General features: G+C 42.7%; 1 protein-coding gene across 1 annotated transcript in view; it reads right to left on the bottom strand.

Annotated features, from left to right (window-relative positions):
* LOC139226204 (myosin-4-like) overlaps positions 1-15,549 on the bottom strand; it is a 37,856-nt gene extending 22,307 nt beyond the window's left edge. The window contains exons 1-11 of the mRNA XM_070856834.1: positions 15,349-15,549; positions 15,098-15,241; positions 14,860-15,016; positions 10,812-10,839; positions 9,550-9,664; positions 9,342-9,434; positions 9,106-9,169; positions 8,899-8,997; positions 8,638-8,741; positions 8,182-8,320; positions 31-149 (exon numbers count right to left, since the gene is read on the bottom strand). Of these exons, the coding sequence (XP_070712935.1) occupies positions 31-149; positions 8,182-8,320; positions 8,638-8,741; positions 8,899-8,997; positions 9,106-9,169; positions 9,342-9,434; positions 9,550-9,664; positions 10,812-10,839; positions 14,860-15,016; positions 15,098-15,241; positions 15,349-15,549 (1,263 nt within the window). The remainder of the gene's footprint in view (positions 1-30; positions 150-8,181; positions 8,321-8,637; positions 8,742-8,898; positions 8,998-9,105; positions 9,170-9,341; positions 9,435-9,549; positions 9,665-10,811; positions 10,840-14,859; positions 15,017-15,097; positions 15,242-15,348) is intronic.
* Positions 15,550-20,376: the final 4,827 nt, after the last annotated feature.

Genomic DNA, 20,376 nt, shown 5'->3' with positions numbered 1-20,376 from the left:
TTATTTTACTATAATTCTTGGAAACTGTACCTGCTGAACAGTCTGACCTTTGGTCACAAATTCATTGCCAACCTTTACTCGTGGATAGCATAAAGCCTTTAGCAAATCTGCAGAGTTAAGGCCAGTCAGGTAAGCAACCTTGTCGGCTTCTAACAAAACATAAAGGGAAATGGATTATATTTATGAACTATGTATGAATTGATGCATGGGGAAACAAACATTAAATACAGTTTTCTGTCAGTTAATAAAATGGAGTGTTAGTTGAACATCAAACACTTTTTGAGTTTCAGATAAATAATACCATACAGATGGCAAAAGTAGATTCTTTTTATATGACTTTAGGTATTAAGGGTGAAAGAACAATATTTATGAAAGATTGTTGCCTCCCAAAAATCTTGCACATTAACAGTCTCTACAAGAAATACATTCTACAGAAGATAATTTAAGCCTTTGTGGACTGGCTTTATTTTTCTTGTTTTATAAATATTTTTTCCAACACTATTTTGCTGTATTTTCTGCTCATGTGCATCTTACTTGTAAATCTGATTTAGCTATAGACTGAACATAACAGCCTGACAGTATGGTATTTATTGCATTTTGGAGTTAAATAGAAAAGTGAGGTAAGATTCTTGTTATACTTTAATTAAGGGCTAATTGTTCGTGGGGTGATGTGATATCCCATTCACATCACGCATAACACATGCAGTTTTTAGTACACTGATAACTCACACTACCAATGAAACTATTGAGAGAAAGATAAGTCGAACATAGCTTTTAGAAGCGCTAATCTGGGACAACATTAAGTGTGGATTAATTAAGAAAAGCCAGCATGGATTTGTTACAGGCAAATTGTGTTTAACTAACTTGATCAAGTTTTTTGATAAGGCAACAGAGAGGGTTGATGAGGGAATTGTGATTGATGTGGTGTATATGGACTTCCAAAAGGCATTTGATAAAGTAGCACATAATGGGCCCAAGTTTCCACATGATTCGCGCCTGATTTTTAGGAGCAACTGGTGGAGAACAGACTATTTTAGAAATCGCAATTCTCCACATTTTTTTTTCTGCAGTTCTAGTCAGATAGAACAGTTCTAGTTTAGAACAGAATTTTTTCTTCAAAAGGGGGTGTGTCCGGCCACTGACGCCTGATTTGAAAGTTTCCACAGTGAAAATGTACTCCAAACTAAAGTAGAATGGAGCCAGTGAAGATTTTTGTAGAACTGAAAAAACCTGTTCTACACATTAAAAAATCAGGCGCAGGTTACAAATTAGGCGTCCAGAACGAGGTGGGGGGGAGGGGGGGGGAAGGGAACTCATCAAATTCGACAATAGATCCTTATTTATATTTCTACAAATATTATACAAATAAATCCAACCTGAATAAACATTTATAAGCCAAGAAAAGATTAAATAAACCATCTTCCTACCTGTGTGAAAGTGCTCCAGCCAGGGAGAATTCTGCAGCCGTTCGTGCCGCTGAGCGGGAGCGGGAGGGAGAGAGAGAGAGAGAGAGGGGGGGGGAGAGAGAGAGGGGGGGGGAGGGAGAGAGAGAGAGAGAGAGAGGAGGGAGAGAGAGAGGGGGAGGAGAGAGAGAGAGGGGGGGAAGAGAGATAGAGAGAGCGGGGGGGGGAGAGAGAGAGGGGGAGAAAGAGGGGGGGAGAGAGAGAGAGAGGGGGGGGAGGGTTGGAGAAGAGGAGCGCGGGTCGGGTCAGTCAGCGGGGGGGGAGCGGGTGTCGGGTCGGGGCGGGGGGGGAGCGGGTGTCGGGTCTTAGGTTGGCGGGGGGGAGGGGGGAGCGGGTGTCGGGTCTCGGGTCGGGGCGGGGGGGGGAGCGGGTGTCTGGTTGGCGGGGGGGAGGGGGGAGCGGGTGTCGGGTCTCGGGGCGGGGGGGTGCGTGGGTGTCGGGTCGGGTCTGGTCGGCGGGCGGGGGAGCGAGTGTCGGGTCTGGTCGGGGTGGGGAGCAGGAGCTGGCCGTGGGAGGAGCCTCATTGACGCAGCCCCAGTGAGGCCATTCAGCCAGGGCTAGAGGCTGCGTGCTTCGGGCCCCTCCCACACAGTTCGGCGCCTGGAGCTACTGCACTTGCGTGCCGACTGTAGCGCGCATGTGCAGAGGTCCCGGCACTGTTTTCAGCGCCGGGACCTGGCTCCGCCCCCCCACAGCTCGTGCGGAATGCGCCTCGGGCCAGGGGACCTGTAAGTAGGTGGAGAATGCCGAGGATTTTTTTAGGCGCCGTTTTAGGCGCGAGAAACGGGCGCCCAGCTCGGAGGGGCGCCCGTTTTTTTTCTTGTGGAAATTTGGGCCCAATAGGCTTGCCAGCAAAGTTGAAGCCCATTGAATAAAAGGGACAGTGGCAGCATGGATACGAAATTGGCTAAGTGACAGGAAACAGACTAATGGTGAACGGTTGTTTTTGGACTGGAGTAAGGTACACATTGGTGATCCCCAGGGGTCAGTGCTAGGACCACTGCTTTTCTTGATATATATTAATGACTTGGACTTGGGTGTACAGGGCACAATTCCAAAAGTTACAGATGACACAAAATTTAGAAGTATAGTGAACAGTGAGAAGGATTACATAGACTTCAAGAGTACATGGACAGGCTGGTGGAATGGGTGGACACGTGGCAGATTAAATTTAACACAGAAAAGTGAAAAGTGATACATTTTGGTAAGAAGACCGAGGAGAAGCAATATATACTAAAGTGTACAATTCTAAAGTTGGGATGCATGAACAGAGAGACCTGGCAATATATGTGCACAAATTGTTGAAGGTGGCAGGGCAGGTTGAGAAAGCTGTTAAAAAGTCGACGGAATCCTGGGCTTCATAAACAGAGGCATAGAATACAAAAGCAAAGAAGTGATGCTAAACCTTTATAAAACACTGGTCCGACCTCAACTGGAGTATTGTGTTCAATTCTGGGCACCACACTTTAGGAAGGATGTGAAGGCCTCAGAGAGGGCACGGAAAATATTTACAAGAATGGTTTCAGGGATGAGGGACGACAGTTACGTGCATAGACTGGAGAAGCTGGGATTGTTCTCCTCAGAACAGAATGTTGAGAGGAGATTTGATGGAGGTGTTCAAAATCATTAAGGTGTAGACAGAGTAGAAAGAGAGAAACTAGTGGAAGGGTCAAGAACCAAAGGACACAGATTTAAGGTGAATGGCAGAAGAACTAAAGGCGATATGAGGAAAAATTTGCTTACGCAGCAAGTGGTTACGATCTGGAATGTACTGCCTGAGAGAGTGGTTGGAGGCAGATTCAATCGTGGCTTTCAAAATGGAATTGGATAAGTACCTGAAGGATAAAAAGTTGCAGGGGAAAGGATGGGGGAGTAGTACTAGCTGAAGTGCTCTTGCAGAGAGCTGGCTCCGGCTCGACGGGCCGAATGATATCTTTCTGTGCTGTAACCATTCTATGATTCTATATCATAAGAACATAAGAATTAGGAACAGGAATAGGCCATCTAGCCCCTCGAGCCTGCTCCGCCATTCAACAAGATCATGGCTGATCTGGCCGTGGACTCAGCTCCACTTACCCGCCCGCTCCCTGTAACCCTTAATTCCCTTATTGATTAAAAATCTATCTATCTGTGATTTGAATACATTCAATGAGCTAGCCTAAACTGCTTCCTTGAGCAGAGAATTCCACAGATTCACAACCCTCTGGGAGAAGAAATTCCTTCTCAACTCGGTTTTAAATTGGATCCCCCGTATTTTGAGGCTGTGCCCCCTAGTTCTAGTCTCCCCGACCAGTGGAAACAACCTCTCTGACTCTATCTTGTCTCTCCCTTTCATTATTTTAAATGTTTCTATAAGATCACTCGTCATCTTTCTGAACTCCAACGAGTAAAGATCCAGTCTACTGAATCTATCATCATTAGGTAACCCCCTCATCTCCGGAATCAGCCTAGTGAATCGTCTCTGTACCCCCTCCAAAGCTAGTATATCCTTCCTTAAGTTAGGTGACCAAAACTGCATTCAGTACTCCAGGTGCGGCCTCACCAATACCCTATACAGTTGCACCTGGACCTCCCTGCTTTTGTACTCCATCCCTCTCGCAATGAAGGCCAACATTCCATTCGCCTTCCTGATTACCTGCTGCACCTGCAAACTAACTTTTTGGGATTCATGCACAAGGACCCCCATGTCCCTCTGCATTGCAGCATGTTGTAATTTCTCCCCATTCAAATAATATTCCCTTTTACTGTTTTTTTTCCAAGGTGGATGACCTTTTCCGACATTGTATTCCATCTGCCAAACCTTAGCCCATTCGCTTAACCTATCTAAATCTCTTTGCAGCCTCTCTGTGTCCTCTACACAACCCGCTTTCCCACTAATCTTTGTGTCATCTGCAAATTTTATTACACTACACTCTGTCCCCTCTTCCAGGTTATCTATGTATATTGTAAACAGTTGTGGTCCCAGCACCGATCCCTGTGGCACACCACTAACCACCAATTTCCAATCCGAAAAGGACCCATTTATCCTGACTCTCTGCTTTCTGTTAGCCAGCCAATTCTCGATCCATGCTAATACATTTCCTCTGACTCCGCATATCTTTATCTTCTGCAGTAACCTTTTGTGTGGCACCTTATCGAATGCCTTTTGGAAATCTAAATACACCACATTCATCGGTACACCTCTATCCACCATGCTCGTTATATCCTCAAAGAATTCCAGTAAATTAGTTAAACATGATTTCCCCTTCATGAATCCATGTTGCGTCTGCTTGATTGCACTATCCCTATCTAGATGTCCCGCTATTTCTTCCTTAATGATAGCTTGAAGCATTTTCCCCACTACAGATGTTAAACTAACCGGCCTATAGTTACCTGCCTTTTGTCTGCCCCCTTTTTTAAACAGAGGTATTACATTAGTTGCTTTCCAATCCGCTGGTACCTCCCCAGAGTCCAGAGAATTTTGGTAGATTATAATGAATGCATCTGCTATAACTTCCGCCATCTCTTTTAATACCCTGGGATGCATTTCATCAGGACCAGGGGACTTGTCCACCTTGAGTCCCATTAGCCTGTCCAGCACTACCCCGCTAGTGATAGTGATTATCTCAAGGTCCTCCCTTCCCACATTCCCGTGACCAGCAATTTTTGGCATGGTTTTTGTGTCTTCCACTGTGAAGACTGAAGCAAAATAATTGTTTAAGGTCTCAGCCATTTCATCATTCCCCATTATTAAATCCCACTTCTCATCTTCTAAGGGACCAACATTTACTTTAGTCGCTCTTTTCCATTTTATATATCGGCAAAAGCTTTTACTATCCGTTTTTATGTTTTGCGCAAGTTTACTTTCGTAATCTATCTTTCCTTTCTTTATTGCTTTCTTAGTTATTCTTTGCTGTCGTTTAAAATTTTCCCAATCTTCTACTTTCCCACTAAGCTTGGCCACCTTATATACATTGGTTTTTAATTTGATACTCTCCTTTATTTCCTTGGTTATCCACGGCTGGTTATCCCTTCTCTTACCGCCCTTCTTTTTCACTGGAATATATTTTTGTTGAGCACTATGAAAGAGCTCCTTAAAAGTCCTCCACTGTTCCTCAATTGTGCCACCATTTAGTCTGTGTTTCCAGTCTACTTTAGCCAACTCTGCCCTCATTCCACTCTAGTCCCCTTTGTTTAATCATAGTACGCTCGTTTGAGACACTACTTCCACACCCTCAATCTATATTACAAATGCAACCGTACTGTGATCCTCATTCCGAGAGTATCTTTTACTAGGAGATCGTTTTTTATTCCTGTCTCATTACACAGGACCAGATCTAAGATAGCTTGCTCCCTTGTAGGTTCTGTAACATACTGTTCTGAGAAACAATCCCGTATGCATCTTATGAATTCCTCCTCAAGGCTACCACGTGCGATTTTGATTTGACCAATCGATATGTAGGTTAAAATCCCCCATGACTACTGCCGTTCCTTTTTCACATGCCTCCATTATTCCTTTGATTATTGCCCGCCCCATCATGAAGTTATTATTTGGGGGCCTATAAACTACTCCCACCAGTGACTTTTTCCCCTTACTATCTCTAATTTCCACCCATAATGATTCAATATTTTGTTCATTAGAGCCAATATCGTCTCTCACAACTGCCCTGATATCATCCTTTATTAACAGAGCTACCACACCTCCTTTCCCTTCTTGTCTATCTTTCCAAATTGTCAGATACCCCTGTATGTTTAATTCCCAGTTTTGGCCACCCTGCAACCACGTTTCTGTAATGGCCACCAAATCATACCCATTTGCAATAATTTGTGCCGTCAACTCATTTACTTTATTTCGAATGCTGCGTGCGTTTAGGTAGAGTGTTTTTAAACTAGTTTTTAAACCATGAGTTTTAGTTTTGACCCCTCCTGCAGCCCCTTTATATTCATACATATTGTCCCTTCCTATCATCTTGTGGTTTACACTTACCCCAGTGCTACTCTGCTCTGTTGCCTCCTGCCTTTTGCATTCTTTCTTGGGTTCCTGTTCATCTGAGCTCTCACCCACTCTAACTAGCTCAGAGCCCTCTCCTGGGTTCCGAATACTCCTTGCATTGAGGCACCGAGCTTTCATGCTTGCCTTTTTATTACACTTTGACCCTTTAGAATTTTGCTGTACAGTGGCCCTTTTTGTTTTTTGCCTTGGGTTTCTCTGCCCTCCACTTTTACTCATCTCCTTTCTGTCTTTTGCTTTTGTCTCCATTTTGTTTCCCTCTGTCTCCTTGTATTGGTTCCCATCCCCCTGCCATATTAGTTTAACTCCTCCCCAACAGCACTCGCAAACACTCTCCCTCAGACATTGGTTTCGGTCCTGCCCAGGTGCAGACCGTTTGGTTTGTACTGGTCCCACCTCCCCCAGAACCGGTTCCAATGCCCCAGGAATTTGAATCCCTCCCTGCTGCACCACTGCTCAAGCCACGTATTCATCTGAGCTATCCTGCAATTCCTATTTTGACTAGCACGTGGCACTGGTAGCAATCCCGAGATTACTACTTTTGAGGTCCTACATTTTAATTTAGCTCCTAGCTCCTTAAATTCGTCTCGTAGGAACTTTTTTTTACCTATATCGTTGGTACCAATGTGCACCAAGACAACTGGCTGTTCACCCTCCCTTTTCAGAATGTCATGCACCCGCTCCGAGACATCCTTGACCCTTGCACCAGGGAGGCAACATACCATCCTGGAGTCTCGGTTGCGGCCGCAGAAACGCCTATCTATTTCCCTTACAATTGAATCCCCTATCACTGTCGCTCTCCCACTCTTTTTTCTGCCCTCATGTGCAGCAGAGCTAGCCATGGTGCCATGAACTTGGCTGCTGCTGCCCTCCCCTGATGAATCATCACCCTCAACAGAACTCAAAGCGGTGTATCTGTTTTGCAGGGGGATGACCAGAGTATCAAACCAGAGTATCTTCTGTTGCATTGCTTGTGGTGAACACAGAATATGCTGCTTTGGAATAGCAGCCTCGAAATCACCAACAGGAAGTCCCAGTAGCCCTCAGCTTGCAGAAACTTCTGATCTTTTGATAAGCAGTGCTCAATGTGTCCTGGTAGGATAAATGGTTCAGGAAACAGTGGTCTCTAATTCTGCAATTAAGACACTCTAAGGATCCATTTACATACCATCCACAGCTTTGCTGCAAAATGGTTCCCCCTTCACAATGGCAGCAAAAACAATGGCCCGGAATTTTCTGATTTTGTGTTGATTTCATCTACGAAGACTGCAACAGCGCACCCTGTGGTGGAGCAGGGTACCCACCGACAGCAACCTCCGCATCTCAATCGCAGTGCATATGTTATCTGCTGCTGTTGGTGTGCCAGAGGTAGATTTTAGCACGGGCAAGAATAAAAAACGCTAAATACCCATCCAAAGATGTTGGCCTTTCCTGGTGATAAAGTTACAATTTTAAACCAGGAAAAATAACTGAACAATCACCATCGAACGAACGAGTGAGCTGAGATCAGGTTTGGGAGGTGCCACGGATGGAGTAAGGACCCACACGAGAACTCACATTCAGACGCAGGACATTAATCATACAGATATTGGGGATATAGACAATCTACAAATTATTCTGTTTCCATGAATAATGTAATTCCAAAATATAGCACTGTAAACATTTTTTAATTTGAATATATAAATGTTAGTAAATGCTGTAGTGAAGTGAGACGTATGAAACTGTTACCTTCTGTGCCATCGGGCTCAGCCTGCTCTTCACGCTGTTTTTGCTTGAATTTCATGTTACCAAAGTGCATTACTGCACCAGTGAATTTGTAAATGCCCCATTTCTCATCAATAACGAAGCCCAGAATATCGATAGCGGTCTTTAAATCCAAACGATAAAGTTAGAATCCAACAGAAACACTAATATACTTAGTTGTGCAAAAATTTAAAAAATTTACTTTAAAACGGTTTTATGCCAGATTTTGTACCCCAATATTTTTAAAAATGTAACTTTTTTTTTTACTAACAGTGTAGATGATCTTTTTTGATAATCCCTATTTATTCCATATCACGTAAGTTCTAGACATGCATGTTTGTACCAAAATGGATAATTGGTAATGGTTGGTCATATATGCACATTCCTTATGAAGCATAAATGGCGATAAAAAATAAAGGTACAGATGCAACTGATACTCACATCAGTCGCTACCAGTTCTTCCGTATCGTCAATACTCTTGACAGTAATTTCACCCTGACTGATGAATTGATAATCATAGGGGTTGGTGGTAATGAGACAAGATTCTGAGGAAAACAAAATGTTTTTTAAGAAGACTTGTGAGTAAGATAAAGGTATATTGTAAACATTAACATATCACAATCCGTTATAACTAACAGTCACCATTTTAGCAAACAAGAAAAATAATTCAGGGCTACGACATTCCAAAACTTCCGTCCTTACCAACAATTTCTGGTTTATGGTTTGTCATCATCTGGTAGAAAATGTGGTAACTCCTTTCAGCTTTTAGCTGGAATGTTACTCTGGATTTTTCCAGTAGATCTGGAGAGACATGTGGAAATACAAATGTGGATTTACTGAAGAACCAGTCTACATATCAACAACTTGATTTACGGCTGATATTTGCAAATCAAGTTCAACGGTACTTACAGGTTTCAATATCAGCAGAAGCCAGTTTCCCGGTGGCGCCAAAATGAATTCTGATGAATTTACCCTTGAAATGTAAAGATTATTCAAGTCAGAGATTTGAAACACGATTTCACAACACGCGCACAATATCATTGCGTTATTGAAAAATCTTGATTGTTACACTGGATTGTTAATCAATATCGTGCACATTATAGGGTGCAATAGATGCAACTGTAGGACATATTCAAGAAACTTACGAAGCGAGACGAGTTGTCATTTCTCACTGTTTTGGCATTACCAAAGGCTTCCAGCAATGGGTTAGCCTGGATGATTTGATCCTCCAGGGACCCCTGCAGAAATACTTTTGATTACTATGAGTTGGAGCATTTACCACGCGAAGAAATGAATTACAGCTAAACAAGAAGTTACCATGTTTTATTGTACCTTGTATCAGTTTTGTCTCACCTGTATCTTCCCAGCTGGTTGATCCTCCTTCTTCTTGTCAGAAGTGCATGCAACTGATGCAAAGTACTGGATGACACGTTTCGTGTTCACAGTCTTTCCAGCACCAGATTCTCCGCTGCAAGAGGTGGGAGTAGAAAATGAAGAAGTCAACAATTACTGCCCTAATGAAGCAATTACCAGGACCTCAATCCTGGCACCAAGCTCATGGTCTACAGAGCAGTCGTGATACCCGCCCTCCTATATGGCTCAGAGACATGGACTATGTACAGCAGGCACCTCAAAACACTGGGGAAGCACCACCAACGTTGCCTCCGTACCATCCTGCAACTCCATTGACAGGATCCGTGCACGTTAGTGTTCTCACTCAAGCCAACATCCCCAGCATTGAAGCATTGACCACACTCAATCAACTCCGCTGGAGGGGCACATCGTCCGCATGCCTGACACGAGACTCCCAAAACTCGGATCTCCGACATGGCAAGCGAACCCTGGGTGAGCAGAGGAAACGATTCAAGGACATTCTCAAAGCCTCCTTGAAAAAGTGCAACATCCCCACCTGAGAACTCATTTTTAGTGTGGAAGCAAGTCACCCTCGACTCCGAGGGACTGCCGAAGAGAAGAAGAATGAAGCATAATACTGGAGTTAATTACAATTCTATCAGTTAACTTGGTCAAAGAGTTAGGTGTTAAGGAATGCCTTAAAGGAGGTTTAAGGAGGGAATTCCAGAGCTTCGGGCCTCAGCAGCTAAAGCCGCAACCAGCAAGGGTGGAGCAATTTAAAATTGGGGATGCACAAGAGGCCAGAATTGGAGGAGTGCAGAAATCTCAGAGGGTTGTACTGCTGGAGGTCGTTACAGATATGAGGAGAGGCAAAACCATGGAGGGATTTCAAAACATAAATGAGAATTTTAAAATAAGGCATTGTTGGAGGGGAGCGAGCACAGTTGTAATCGGTGAACCCTAGTGAACCCTGGTACGAGTTAGGCTTTGGCAGCAAACATTTGGATGAGCTCAAGTGTATGGAGGGTGAAAAATGGAAGGCCGGTCATGAAAGCATTGGGATAGTCAGGCCGAGAGGTAACAAAAGCATGGATAGAGGTTTTCAGGAGCAAATAAGCTGAGGCAGGGTTGGAGACTGGCGATGTTATAGAGGTTCATGTCAGCAGTTTTGGTGATGGAGTGGAAATGTGGTCAGAGTGGATTACAATTGAATCAGATAACAACCAACTTCTAGGAGGGTATATTAAACCACCAACACTTACGTGATCAAGATGGACTGGTTTTCACGATCTGTAAATAAGATAATTACAAGATCAACGCTGAGTTCAGACAACAGAGCGAATGTTACATAAATTTGTTCGGTGATTCTGGTTTCATCGAGAATCAAAAATAAGCCCTTTAGCGAGGAGGCAAATGAGGCTCTAGTGAGCATCGTGAGCAGCAGGTGGGCGGACTTAACCCGGGGTGGGCAGGGGAAACCACCACCCTGTGCATACCGTCGAATATGGGCAGAGATTGCCAACGTGGTGACATCAATGTCCAATGAAGTGCGGACACCGGACCAGTGCCGCAAAAGATGGAACAGCCTGCTGTTTGCAGCCAGAGTAAGTTGCATTTTATATTTAAAATTATACATATTTTATATTTAAATGATGTTTGGAAGTTTAAATTGGAATATTCAATGTCATTTTGTTATAGTATTAATTAATTAATTTATGAAATAATTTATGCATCCTAAGACTAAGTTGAATTTTATATTGTGGAATATTGTTCCTATTGTTCATATTCAATGCAAGGTTCTAATCGAACATTTAATTATGTCAATCTGAAATGTTTATTACCAAGTCAATTATCTTATGCCATGCAAAGTTATCTTATCATTTACAGAAAAAGATTTCACTAAATAGAGCCGTGAAAAGGAGGACAGGCGGTGGCTCGGCTCAGATCCAAATATTAAGTGAATACGAGGAGCTTGCGGTCACCCTAGTGAGGCCTGACAGCCGTTCGGTCACAACACGTGGTGTAGCCGAACCCACCCTCGAGTCTCATGAGTAATGGGAACTGTGCAATGTATCAAACATGATCAAATACATCTTTAAAATATCTCTTGTAATGTCCTTCAATGATAATGCTTTATGGTAATGCTTTATGACTTTTGAGGTATTCATGATTCACGAATGAGGTTTTGTCAGCCTTTGTGCATATAGGGTATTGAAAATTAGTCATATGTATTGGAGGAGAAGGGGGAAGATGACCTTGTTTTTGTGGGGGGTGGCGGGGGGGAACAATCTGCGGCCATCTCAATTGAGATGAAAGAGGCACCGGGAACAAACGGTGTACAGGTGGTGACGCCAAGGTTTGAAATTTTGCCAACACCAACCCCATGGAGGTCAGGTCAGTGTGGTGGGCAATCGTCTGCCATGGAGGGCCAGACATAGAGCTTAATATCCCTGTGGAGGGAGATGGTCACAATCGGTCGCGACCTTATCCAGGGTTTCGCAGGTTTCTCCGCCATCTGGAACCAATTCTTCGCAAGCTGGAGCAAGTTCTCCGAGAACTGGAGCCAGTTTCCGACAACCTGGAGCGAGTTCAGCACAAACTTCTCCAACTGGTCTTCCGTGCAATCACAGACAGCACGGGAGACGTTGGAGGCAATTAATGAGCCGATCGCCGCAACCAATGCCCTTCGGCATGTGTTGTTGGCTGCACACGGTGCTGCACCCCAAGGTGTCGTGTCAGCTCACAGCACGCAAGCAACTATGGAGGACACCATTCCTCCGGACTCAGAAGTCGAGCATCAGGCTTCAACTTCCTCTCCTTCACCGCCACCACGGCAGGAAGTCTTGTCGTCCCACACTGCACAACGTCTTGGCATCGGTCTGCGTAGACCAAAACGGGTGGGTGGGGTAAGAACACGGGGCGGGAAAGGACCTGGAGGGAAACGTGGCCACAGGTAGGATGGGAGGGTTTGTTTAGCATTGTTTACTTGTTTAATTTTTGAATTGTTATTGTTAATTGTTATTGTTATGGTTGTCTTAATGTTAATTGTTATCGTTATCGTTATCGTTGTGTTTAATTCGTTGGGATTTGAAGGAAAGGGTGGGTTTGGGGGGTGGAGGAGTTGGTAGAGGGAGGGTGTTATTTTTTTTAAAAATAGTTTTCTTCTTTGTTAATAAAAACTTTTAATTCAACAAATGTTTTTGTGCCTTTTAGCTTTGATTAGTTAACAAATTTACAGTTGTTCATCCTTATTTGTTTATTCTCTTACTGTAGCAGTACTTTCCTTAAACTTTACTTAAAGTAACCACTAATGCCGATGATAGGCCAGTACAGGCAAGACAACAATGAGAACCCCATGCAAATGAAACTTTTGATTAACCATAACTGTAAATGAACATTTGAAAATCTACAATGATAGTTCATGCAAAGCGTTCATTAATTAGCTGCTGACACAACAGCTTAGTGGCCGTATAACTGCCCCTGGCTACTGGTCTTCGGGGGGCAGGTGGTCATCCCGGTGCTAGATCGCCAGGCTGATTGCGCTCCCCTATGTCCTTGCCTGCGTCCTCTTCCGCCTCTTCCTCCTCTTCATCCTCGCCGGCTGATTCTTCTGTCTCCCCTCCTTCTGGAGGTGGACCTACAGCCTATCTGGCATTACTTGTCCTCTTCTTATAGCTAGGTTTTGCAGCATGCCACACACCACAATAAACTCTGCGACCTGGTCAGGGTGGTAGTGTAGGCTGCCTCCAGAATGATCCAGGCTTCTGAAGCACTGCTTTAGGACTCCAATTGTCTTTTCAATGATGTTGCGAGTCGCTATGTGACTTTCATTATAACGTTTCTGTGCTTCAGTGACGGGATTACGCAGAGGGGTCATCAGCCAACTGGCAAGGCCATATCGTTTATCCCCCAGCATCCAACCGTGACCTTCCGGCTGATTGACAAACAGGTCAGGGATAGCAAATTCACGTAGAATGTGCGCATCATGGATGCTGCCAGGATATGTAGCACTTACTGTCAGAATTGTTTGATTGTGATCGACAACAAGCTGCACATTTAATGAGTGGAACCCCTTTCTGTTATGAAAAACCTCCGTGTTCTTTAAGGGTGCTTTCAGGGCAATGTGAGTGCAGTCTATTGCTCCCTGCACCTGGGGTAAGTCTGCTATTCTCGAGAAACCCAAAGCCTTTTCGGTCAGTGCCTCCCTGGTCACTGGGAAGCTTATGAAGTCCATCCTGTGAGCGTAAAGAGCTTCAGTCACCTGTCGCATGCAGTAGTGTGTAGCGTGCTGAGAGATATGGCAGATGTCACCAGATGAAGCTTGAAAAGATCCCGATGCGTAGAAGGTTAGGGCAGCAGTAACCTTCACCTCAATGGACAGTGCGGTTCTGATGGTGCTGGAAGACTGCAGATCACCCTTGACGAGTTGACATATCTCATCAATGACCTCCTTCCGAAATCGCAGCCTCCGAAGACAAGCATTTTCAGACAAGTTCAGGTAAGATTGTTTTTCCAAGTACCTTCGTTGGCTATTCAGTCTCCTCCTCTGTCTTCATCTCCGTCTACGCATTACTGTGCCACCTCTTCGATTGATCCTTTCAGTAGCAGTGTGAGCAGTTGCAATTAAAGGCAGAGAAAGCATAGGCCCCATATCACTATCAATAATTACTTTCACTAATTTAATATAATCTCTCTACTCTATACTCTCTAATCACTGTACTCTGCAATCTCTGTACTCTCCGCTGTATACCAGTCAGTTTGATAGGCCCCAATAATATCAGTAAATTATTTCACTATGTAAAATCTATTCCCAAAATAATTTCACTACATATAGCCTATTTACAAAATAACTTGATAATACCTCTTTATATTCCCTGTTCCAATATTCTGAGTACAATTATCTTTAAATTAACTCTCTCAATAACTCACAACTATGCCTCCACCCTTCCTCTGATCTTCAAAATGGTGTCCGTAGTGCCATTCCTTCTCTTAAGCCCAGTAAAAGCAACTATTTCTCAGCACTATTTTGGGCCTTGCATCGGCCCAGCGAAGTGCATGCTAGGTGCCGAAACTTGGGATGGGCCTTATGTGGGCGATCATTTGGGCGATCATTTGGGTGATCAAAGTGGAAACTTAGGCACCTGTTTTTCCGGCGATATTTCTGGCCTAGTTTCCACTTTTTGCTCAAAATGGACGATAGAGGTCCGTTTTGGGCGATAGATGGGCCATAGATGGGTGATGTGAAGTGGAAAGTCTAGCCCATTGAGTCTGGACAGCAAAAAAATCTATAATCACAACCTACATACTTACCGGTTGACATGGCCTGATAAGCATTGTCAGAGATGGAGAAGATGTGGGGAGGAGCCTCTTGACGCTTCTTGCCTCTGTAACCAGACACGACCTCGGGATCATACACTGGCAACCACTTGTAGGGGTTTACAGTGACACAGAACAGCCCAGAGTAGGTCTAAAGTCGGAGAAAGGAATTCAGGTCTATTAATTATTCAATTATCGTTTTCATTTTGCAATCTGAAGCTATTGTACTTACGTAGATCATCCAGGCTGCGTAACGCTCTTTGAGGTTGTACAACACAGTGGCTTCATTCAGGTGGGTCATCATGACCATGTCCTCGACTTTATCGAATTTTGGAGGGTTCATTGGGAGGACTAGGTCTTCTTTAACAGTTACAGTCTGAAAAATAATCGACAGACCTAACATGTTATTTAACGAAATGTGACTTTCATGAAGGCAACAAAACTTTTCAGAATGATTTATTTGTTTTTAAATTTTCAACTGACCCTCTTGTCCTCGGTTTCCACCGTGGCTTTGCCACCCTCCTTGCTCTTGACGATACCTTTAACGTACAATTCTTTATCGTCGGGGGCAAAGCAGGCAGTTTTTGCATCGAATGGTCGATTCTGAGCTTCCACTCTTTCCTTATCAGTCTTACGCAAAAACTGCGCCGCCTTTCCAAACACTGCCATTTCCGCATCCCCCATGGCGTCGGTTTATTGCTGAAATATGTACATCCATAAAGTGATCCCGAACAAATCCAGCATATAGGACATTACTTCTTGACACGAATAAATAATTCCTTTGTTTATCAGAACGCAAGATAGCTCATATTTGAACTTAGTTTAATTAGCTATTGCTTTTCGGAAAAGGTCAATTAATTCCTATCATTTTATTTCTGAATTGTGATGATCACTTGTTCTTTTACTTGATTTTGTTTCGTGTCGCAGTAAATCATGGAGTAGAATGAATTTATAACATGTTATTAACAGGTTTAAATTTAAACGATCCACTAAATATATGCTTTATTATTTAGCGCAAGTTTTTTTTAATTCTTTCAAATAATTGGTGTATTTTTGTGATTTACTTGACACCAGAATGCAAAATATAGTTTATATATCAAGACTGTAAGACTGTTCAAAGAACATTAATGAACTGAATATCAGCATCACATTCAGTGTAGCTTCTCATATAAAGCATAATTGTTCGTTAAAAATCTTAACAAATCGCATCTTTGGTCTACCGCTCTCATATTACTGCAAAAAGGCGGACTGTGACTTTAAATGCTCAAAACCAGAGCAATTGTACCGCTCAGTTTAGTGCTGCAAACGAGACAATAGTTCGAATCACATCTTGTTAATGTAATGTTTATTTGTCTGGCATGTTTAGAATACCGATGTGATTCAAGCATGGAATATAAATAATACAAGGCACATTACGTTTCAATTGCACTAAATACTTCTGGATTACGTGTTTTATAATTGTAGGAAATGATGATCGCCCCGCCACTGTTGTAATGAATGTGTGGGGTATTTATATGCCATGTTTATATACTATTGCCAGCTCATGCTCCATGTGTAGCACTCCAGTCAGAAGGTTGTGGGTTCAAGTCCCACTCCAGGAACTTGAGTACAAAATCTAGGTTGACACTCCAATGCAGTGCTGAGGCAGTGCTGCACTGTTGGAGGTGCTGTCTTTCAGATAAGCTGTTAAACCGAGGCCCCATCTGCTCTCTTAAGTGGACATAAAAGATCCCATGGCACTATTTCGAAGAAGAACAGGGGCGTTATCCCTGGTGTCCTGGCCAATATTTATCCCTCAATCAACATAACAAAAACAGATTATCTGGTCATTAGCACATTGCTGTTTGTGAGAGCGAGCTTGCTTGTGCGCACATTGGGTACTGAGTTTCCTACATTACAACAGTGACGACACTCCAAAAGTACTTCATTGGATGACAAGTGCTTTGAGACATCCGGTGGTCTTTTATTATCGATGCTGAACCAGCTGCCTATCATAATTATCATAGGCAGTCCCTTGAGAACGAGGATAACTTGCTTCCACATGAGTTCACAGATGTTTCAATGAAGGACCTGATGTTCCAGTCCTGAACTCCAATTGAAGGGGTGGAAGATGCCTGCGTGTGGATTTTTTTTAACGTGTGGTGACCGTTGCACATCGGCTTGACAGAGCTAGGCCTTTATCCAGTGACAAGGGTCACTGGAAACCTGCTGTGCTGCACGGACCTAGTGTGGGCCACATATCGCAGTGTGGGCTCTAGTGCCTGTAGTGCGGTATTGGATAACAACCGGTGGGGCGCCATTAAAATCTAATTAACATGTAATTGAACTTGACATCCTATGACTGAAAGATAACCAACATTTACGATCAAACTCAATTTTAAACAATGGTATTAAACTTTTCTGATTAGTTTTCTATTTAAGAAATGTAATTTACATTTGCTTGACTTAACATCAGTTACCTTTATCAGTCCCAGGTAAGAGAAAATCCTCCACAGCAATTCTAGCAAAAGAAAAGACAAAATCGATAAATTCGTTTTAGTTCTTTGGATCGGATTTAAATGTATCCCAATTACATTTATGCCCTTTGGCCCTTATTTTGAGATAATTTTCTGGATTGCTTTCTTCTGGTATATAATTTAATATTTTGCATAACTAGTTGAGCTCCTCTCTCCCTCTGCTTCACTGAGAAAAAATATCAATACTCTAATTAAGATAAAGAAAGTTAGTGAGAAACTTACCCTGATGGTGGGACACCAGCAGCTTTCTGTGTTCTCTGGACAACTTATATATGAGCTCTATTTTGTGGGCACAGCAGGTCCAGTTCCTATAATTAGTGTACAAAAGCCTGATGATTGCATTAACTGGTATTCTAATATCAAGATATAATTAGAGAAGCAACGTCAGTAATTTGGTTTTGAATTCTTTAGCATTAATCCAGTTGTCATCATGTGTATCCATATAAGATGAACATTTAAAGCTGACATATGACAAGTCCAGTTTATAAAATTTTCATCAACTGAACCTCTAAAAGAGGCTTGTGCTCAACAGGTGGCACTTTCTTGGTAAGCACACACTGCATTTATAATTTAGAAATCCGCTTGCCAAAAAATACCTTTGCTGTTTATAAATCCATTCATTCTTTTGGTGCTAATATAGATTTTGGAAGTACTGCCACGACACCTCAAATACATAACATTTAGCCGGGGTTTATTTTTAAATTAAAATGCAAAACTGTTGAGATACTAATTTTTTCTAATATATCATACAGCAGAAAATGGCATCTTTATTACAAACTCTTGCACATATTGGCCTAGAAATTGCTGGAAAAATAATGACGGATTAACTGCGCTCACCATAGTTTATATAAAATCCAGTAATTTTGAGGCAAAGGAAATATAGGTAATGAAATTCTGGTTCTCCACAAATTGCTGGATGCTTTTTACCATTAGCCTCGACAAAACCCCCAAAAACTTGTTGTGAGCCTCGCATTGAAATTAATTGCTGGTAGGGGATTCCAAAACTAGGGGCCATAAATATAAGATCGTCACTAATAAAGCCAGCTGGGCTGCATTAGCTGTTTCTGTGCTATAAATTCTATGTAAGTTTATATCATTGGGTGTCATGAGATTGGTGGATTTATGCTGTTAATGCAAATTTATCTTACAGCAGCCATTTATGACTGGTTATTCATGTTGTAAGGATGCTGTTAATAACGTAATTTGTGATCCTGACATAACACTCAACATTGGAGACCCAGTTAGGGAACAATGAAGCTGTGGAGTCTCACTCCAACAGATAGTGAATTGTTTATATTGAGTTTTAAAACTTTTTACCTGTCTTGGCAGTAATTTGTGTCAGTGTTATCATCCAACCTCCTGTTAATGTTGGAAGGTAATAATTTCCAGAATGCAAACTGCTTCAACTCTCAGAAATTCAAATTGGATAGCTTTTGTTCTGAAAATAATTTTGGGATTATGGCATATGAATAATTTGAGATATGACAAGGCAAGTGTAGCATGCTTGGGAGGAAAAAGGAGACTTTAAATTATTGTTCCCAAAGCCCTTCACCATAGAGGATTTCCTCATGTCATTTTTGTGTCTACTGTACACTAATTGATAGAGATGGATTGCTATGATTAGTCAACGACTCGATTATCATGTGACTAGCAGGATGTTAGAAGGCGATATTTCGTCTAGCAATTCCTATGTTTCTATGAAAGCAGTTCCACTGTTTCTGATCATAATGGACGGGCCAGCTAATTCTATACTTGATGGGTCAAGAATGCTTGTACATTTTGCACACCTACCCTACCATCCATTCATGGCATTAAGTTCTACATATATGCTGATGGCACCCAGCTCTGCCTGTCCACAGTTTCACTTGACTCCTCCACTGTCTCTGTATACTTGTGCACATACAGAGGCTGAACTCCAGGAGATAGTTGACGTATTTACTGATGCGTACGAAAGCATGGGCCTTACGCTAAACATCAGTCAGACAAAGATCCTCCACCAGCCTGTCCTCGTCGCACAGCACTGCCCCTCAGTCATCAAGATTGAAGGGGGCAAAATTCGTGGGAACCCCCCCCCCACCGCCCAGTGTTTGGACTCATTGGAAAGGAAATTTAATTTGGAACTATCTACCAGAAAGTTTGAAATCCTAAAGTACACAAGGAAAAAACTATGAACTTTAATCAAATTTGGGATTTTACGAGACAAATTTCGTCTGTGTGGGCAGGGCTAGAGAACTAAAGGATGACTATCCTACAAAGAAACAAGTTTGAGTATCGAAGCTGTCTGGGTATTGAAACTAAAGTAAATTGTCTGGAGAATTGTGGATATTCGAAAACCCTTCTCCACAGGAGACATTAACATAGCAACAATTAACCCAGAGATAGCTAACCATCAACCTGAATCTGGAAAGCCATTTCAGTATATGCATAACAAACAAAGACCCATCCAGCCCACATGAAAAATTCCAAGCACAAACAGACATTGCAAATACCAAGCTAATATCTTCATCAAGAAACAGATTTAGAAGATCGACACACGCGAGACAAGTTAACATTTTGATGAGCCCACCAAAATATGACAAAGAAATACCAAGCCCGCCAAAAATTAAACAAAGAATCCGGGCTGATTTGGTGCAAAGATTAGAACAGCTCTAAGAGCATAACTGGGCCCTGTTTTAACACAGGGTATGCTATGCAGTTGCTACTGCCTCAGAAGACATTGCTACGGACGCTTAGCATCAAGAAGGGAGAGTGACCACCGCAGCAGTTGTAACTAACTTCTCCAGCCTTGACGTCCTGAAATCGGAAAAGGAAGGAAGAACATCACCATCGCGGCAGCAACCGGCCACAGCCAACGTGATACCACCAAAACCACCATGATCGACCAAATTCGAAACAAAATTCCACAAGGAAGAAACCGAAGAATCGAAAGTTTCCACTCTACAATCTAAGTCCTGACTACCAACAGGTGAAAACATTACCGAAAGAGACTTTAAAC

Source organism: Pristiophorus japonicus, chromosome 16 (assembly GCF_044704955.1).
Source record: "Pristiophorus japonicus isolate sPriJap1 chromosome 16, sPriJap1.hap1, whole genome shotgun sequence".
Lineage (NCBI taxonomy): Eukaryota > Metazoa > Chordata > Chondrichthyes > Pristiophoridae > Pristiophorus > Pristiophorus japonicus.
Note: the sequence above shows the minus strand (reverse complement) of the source record. Positions and strands in the feature narration are given on the sequence as shown.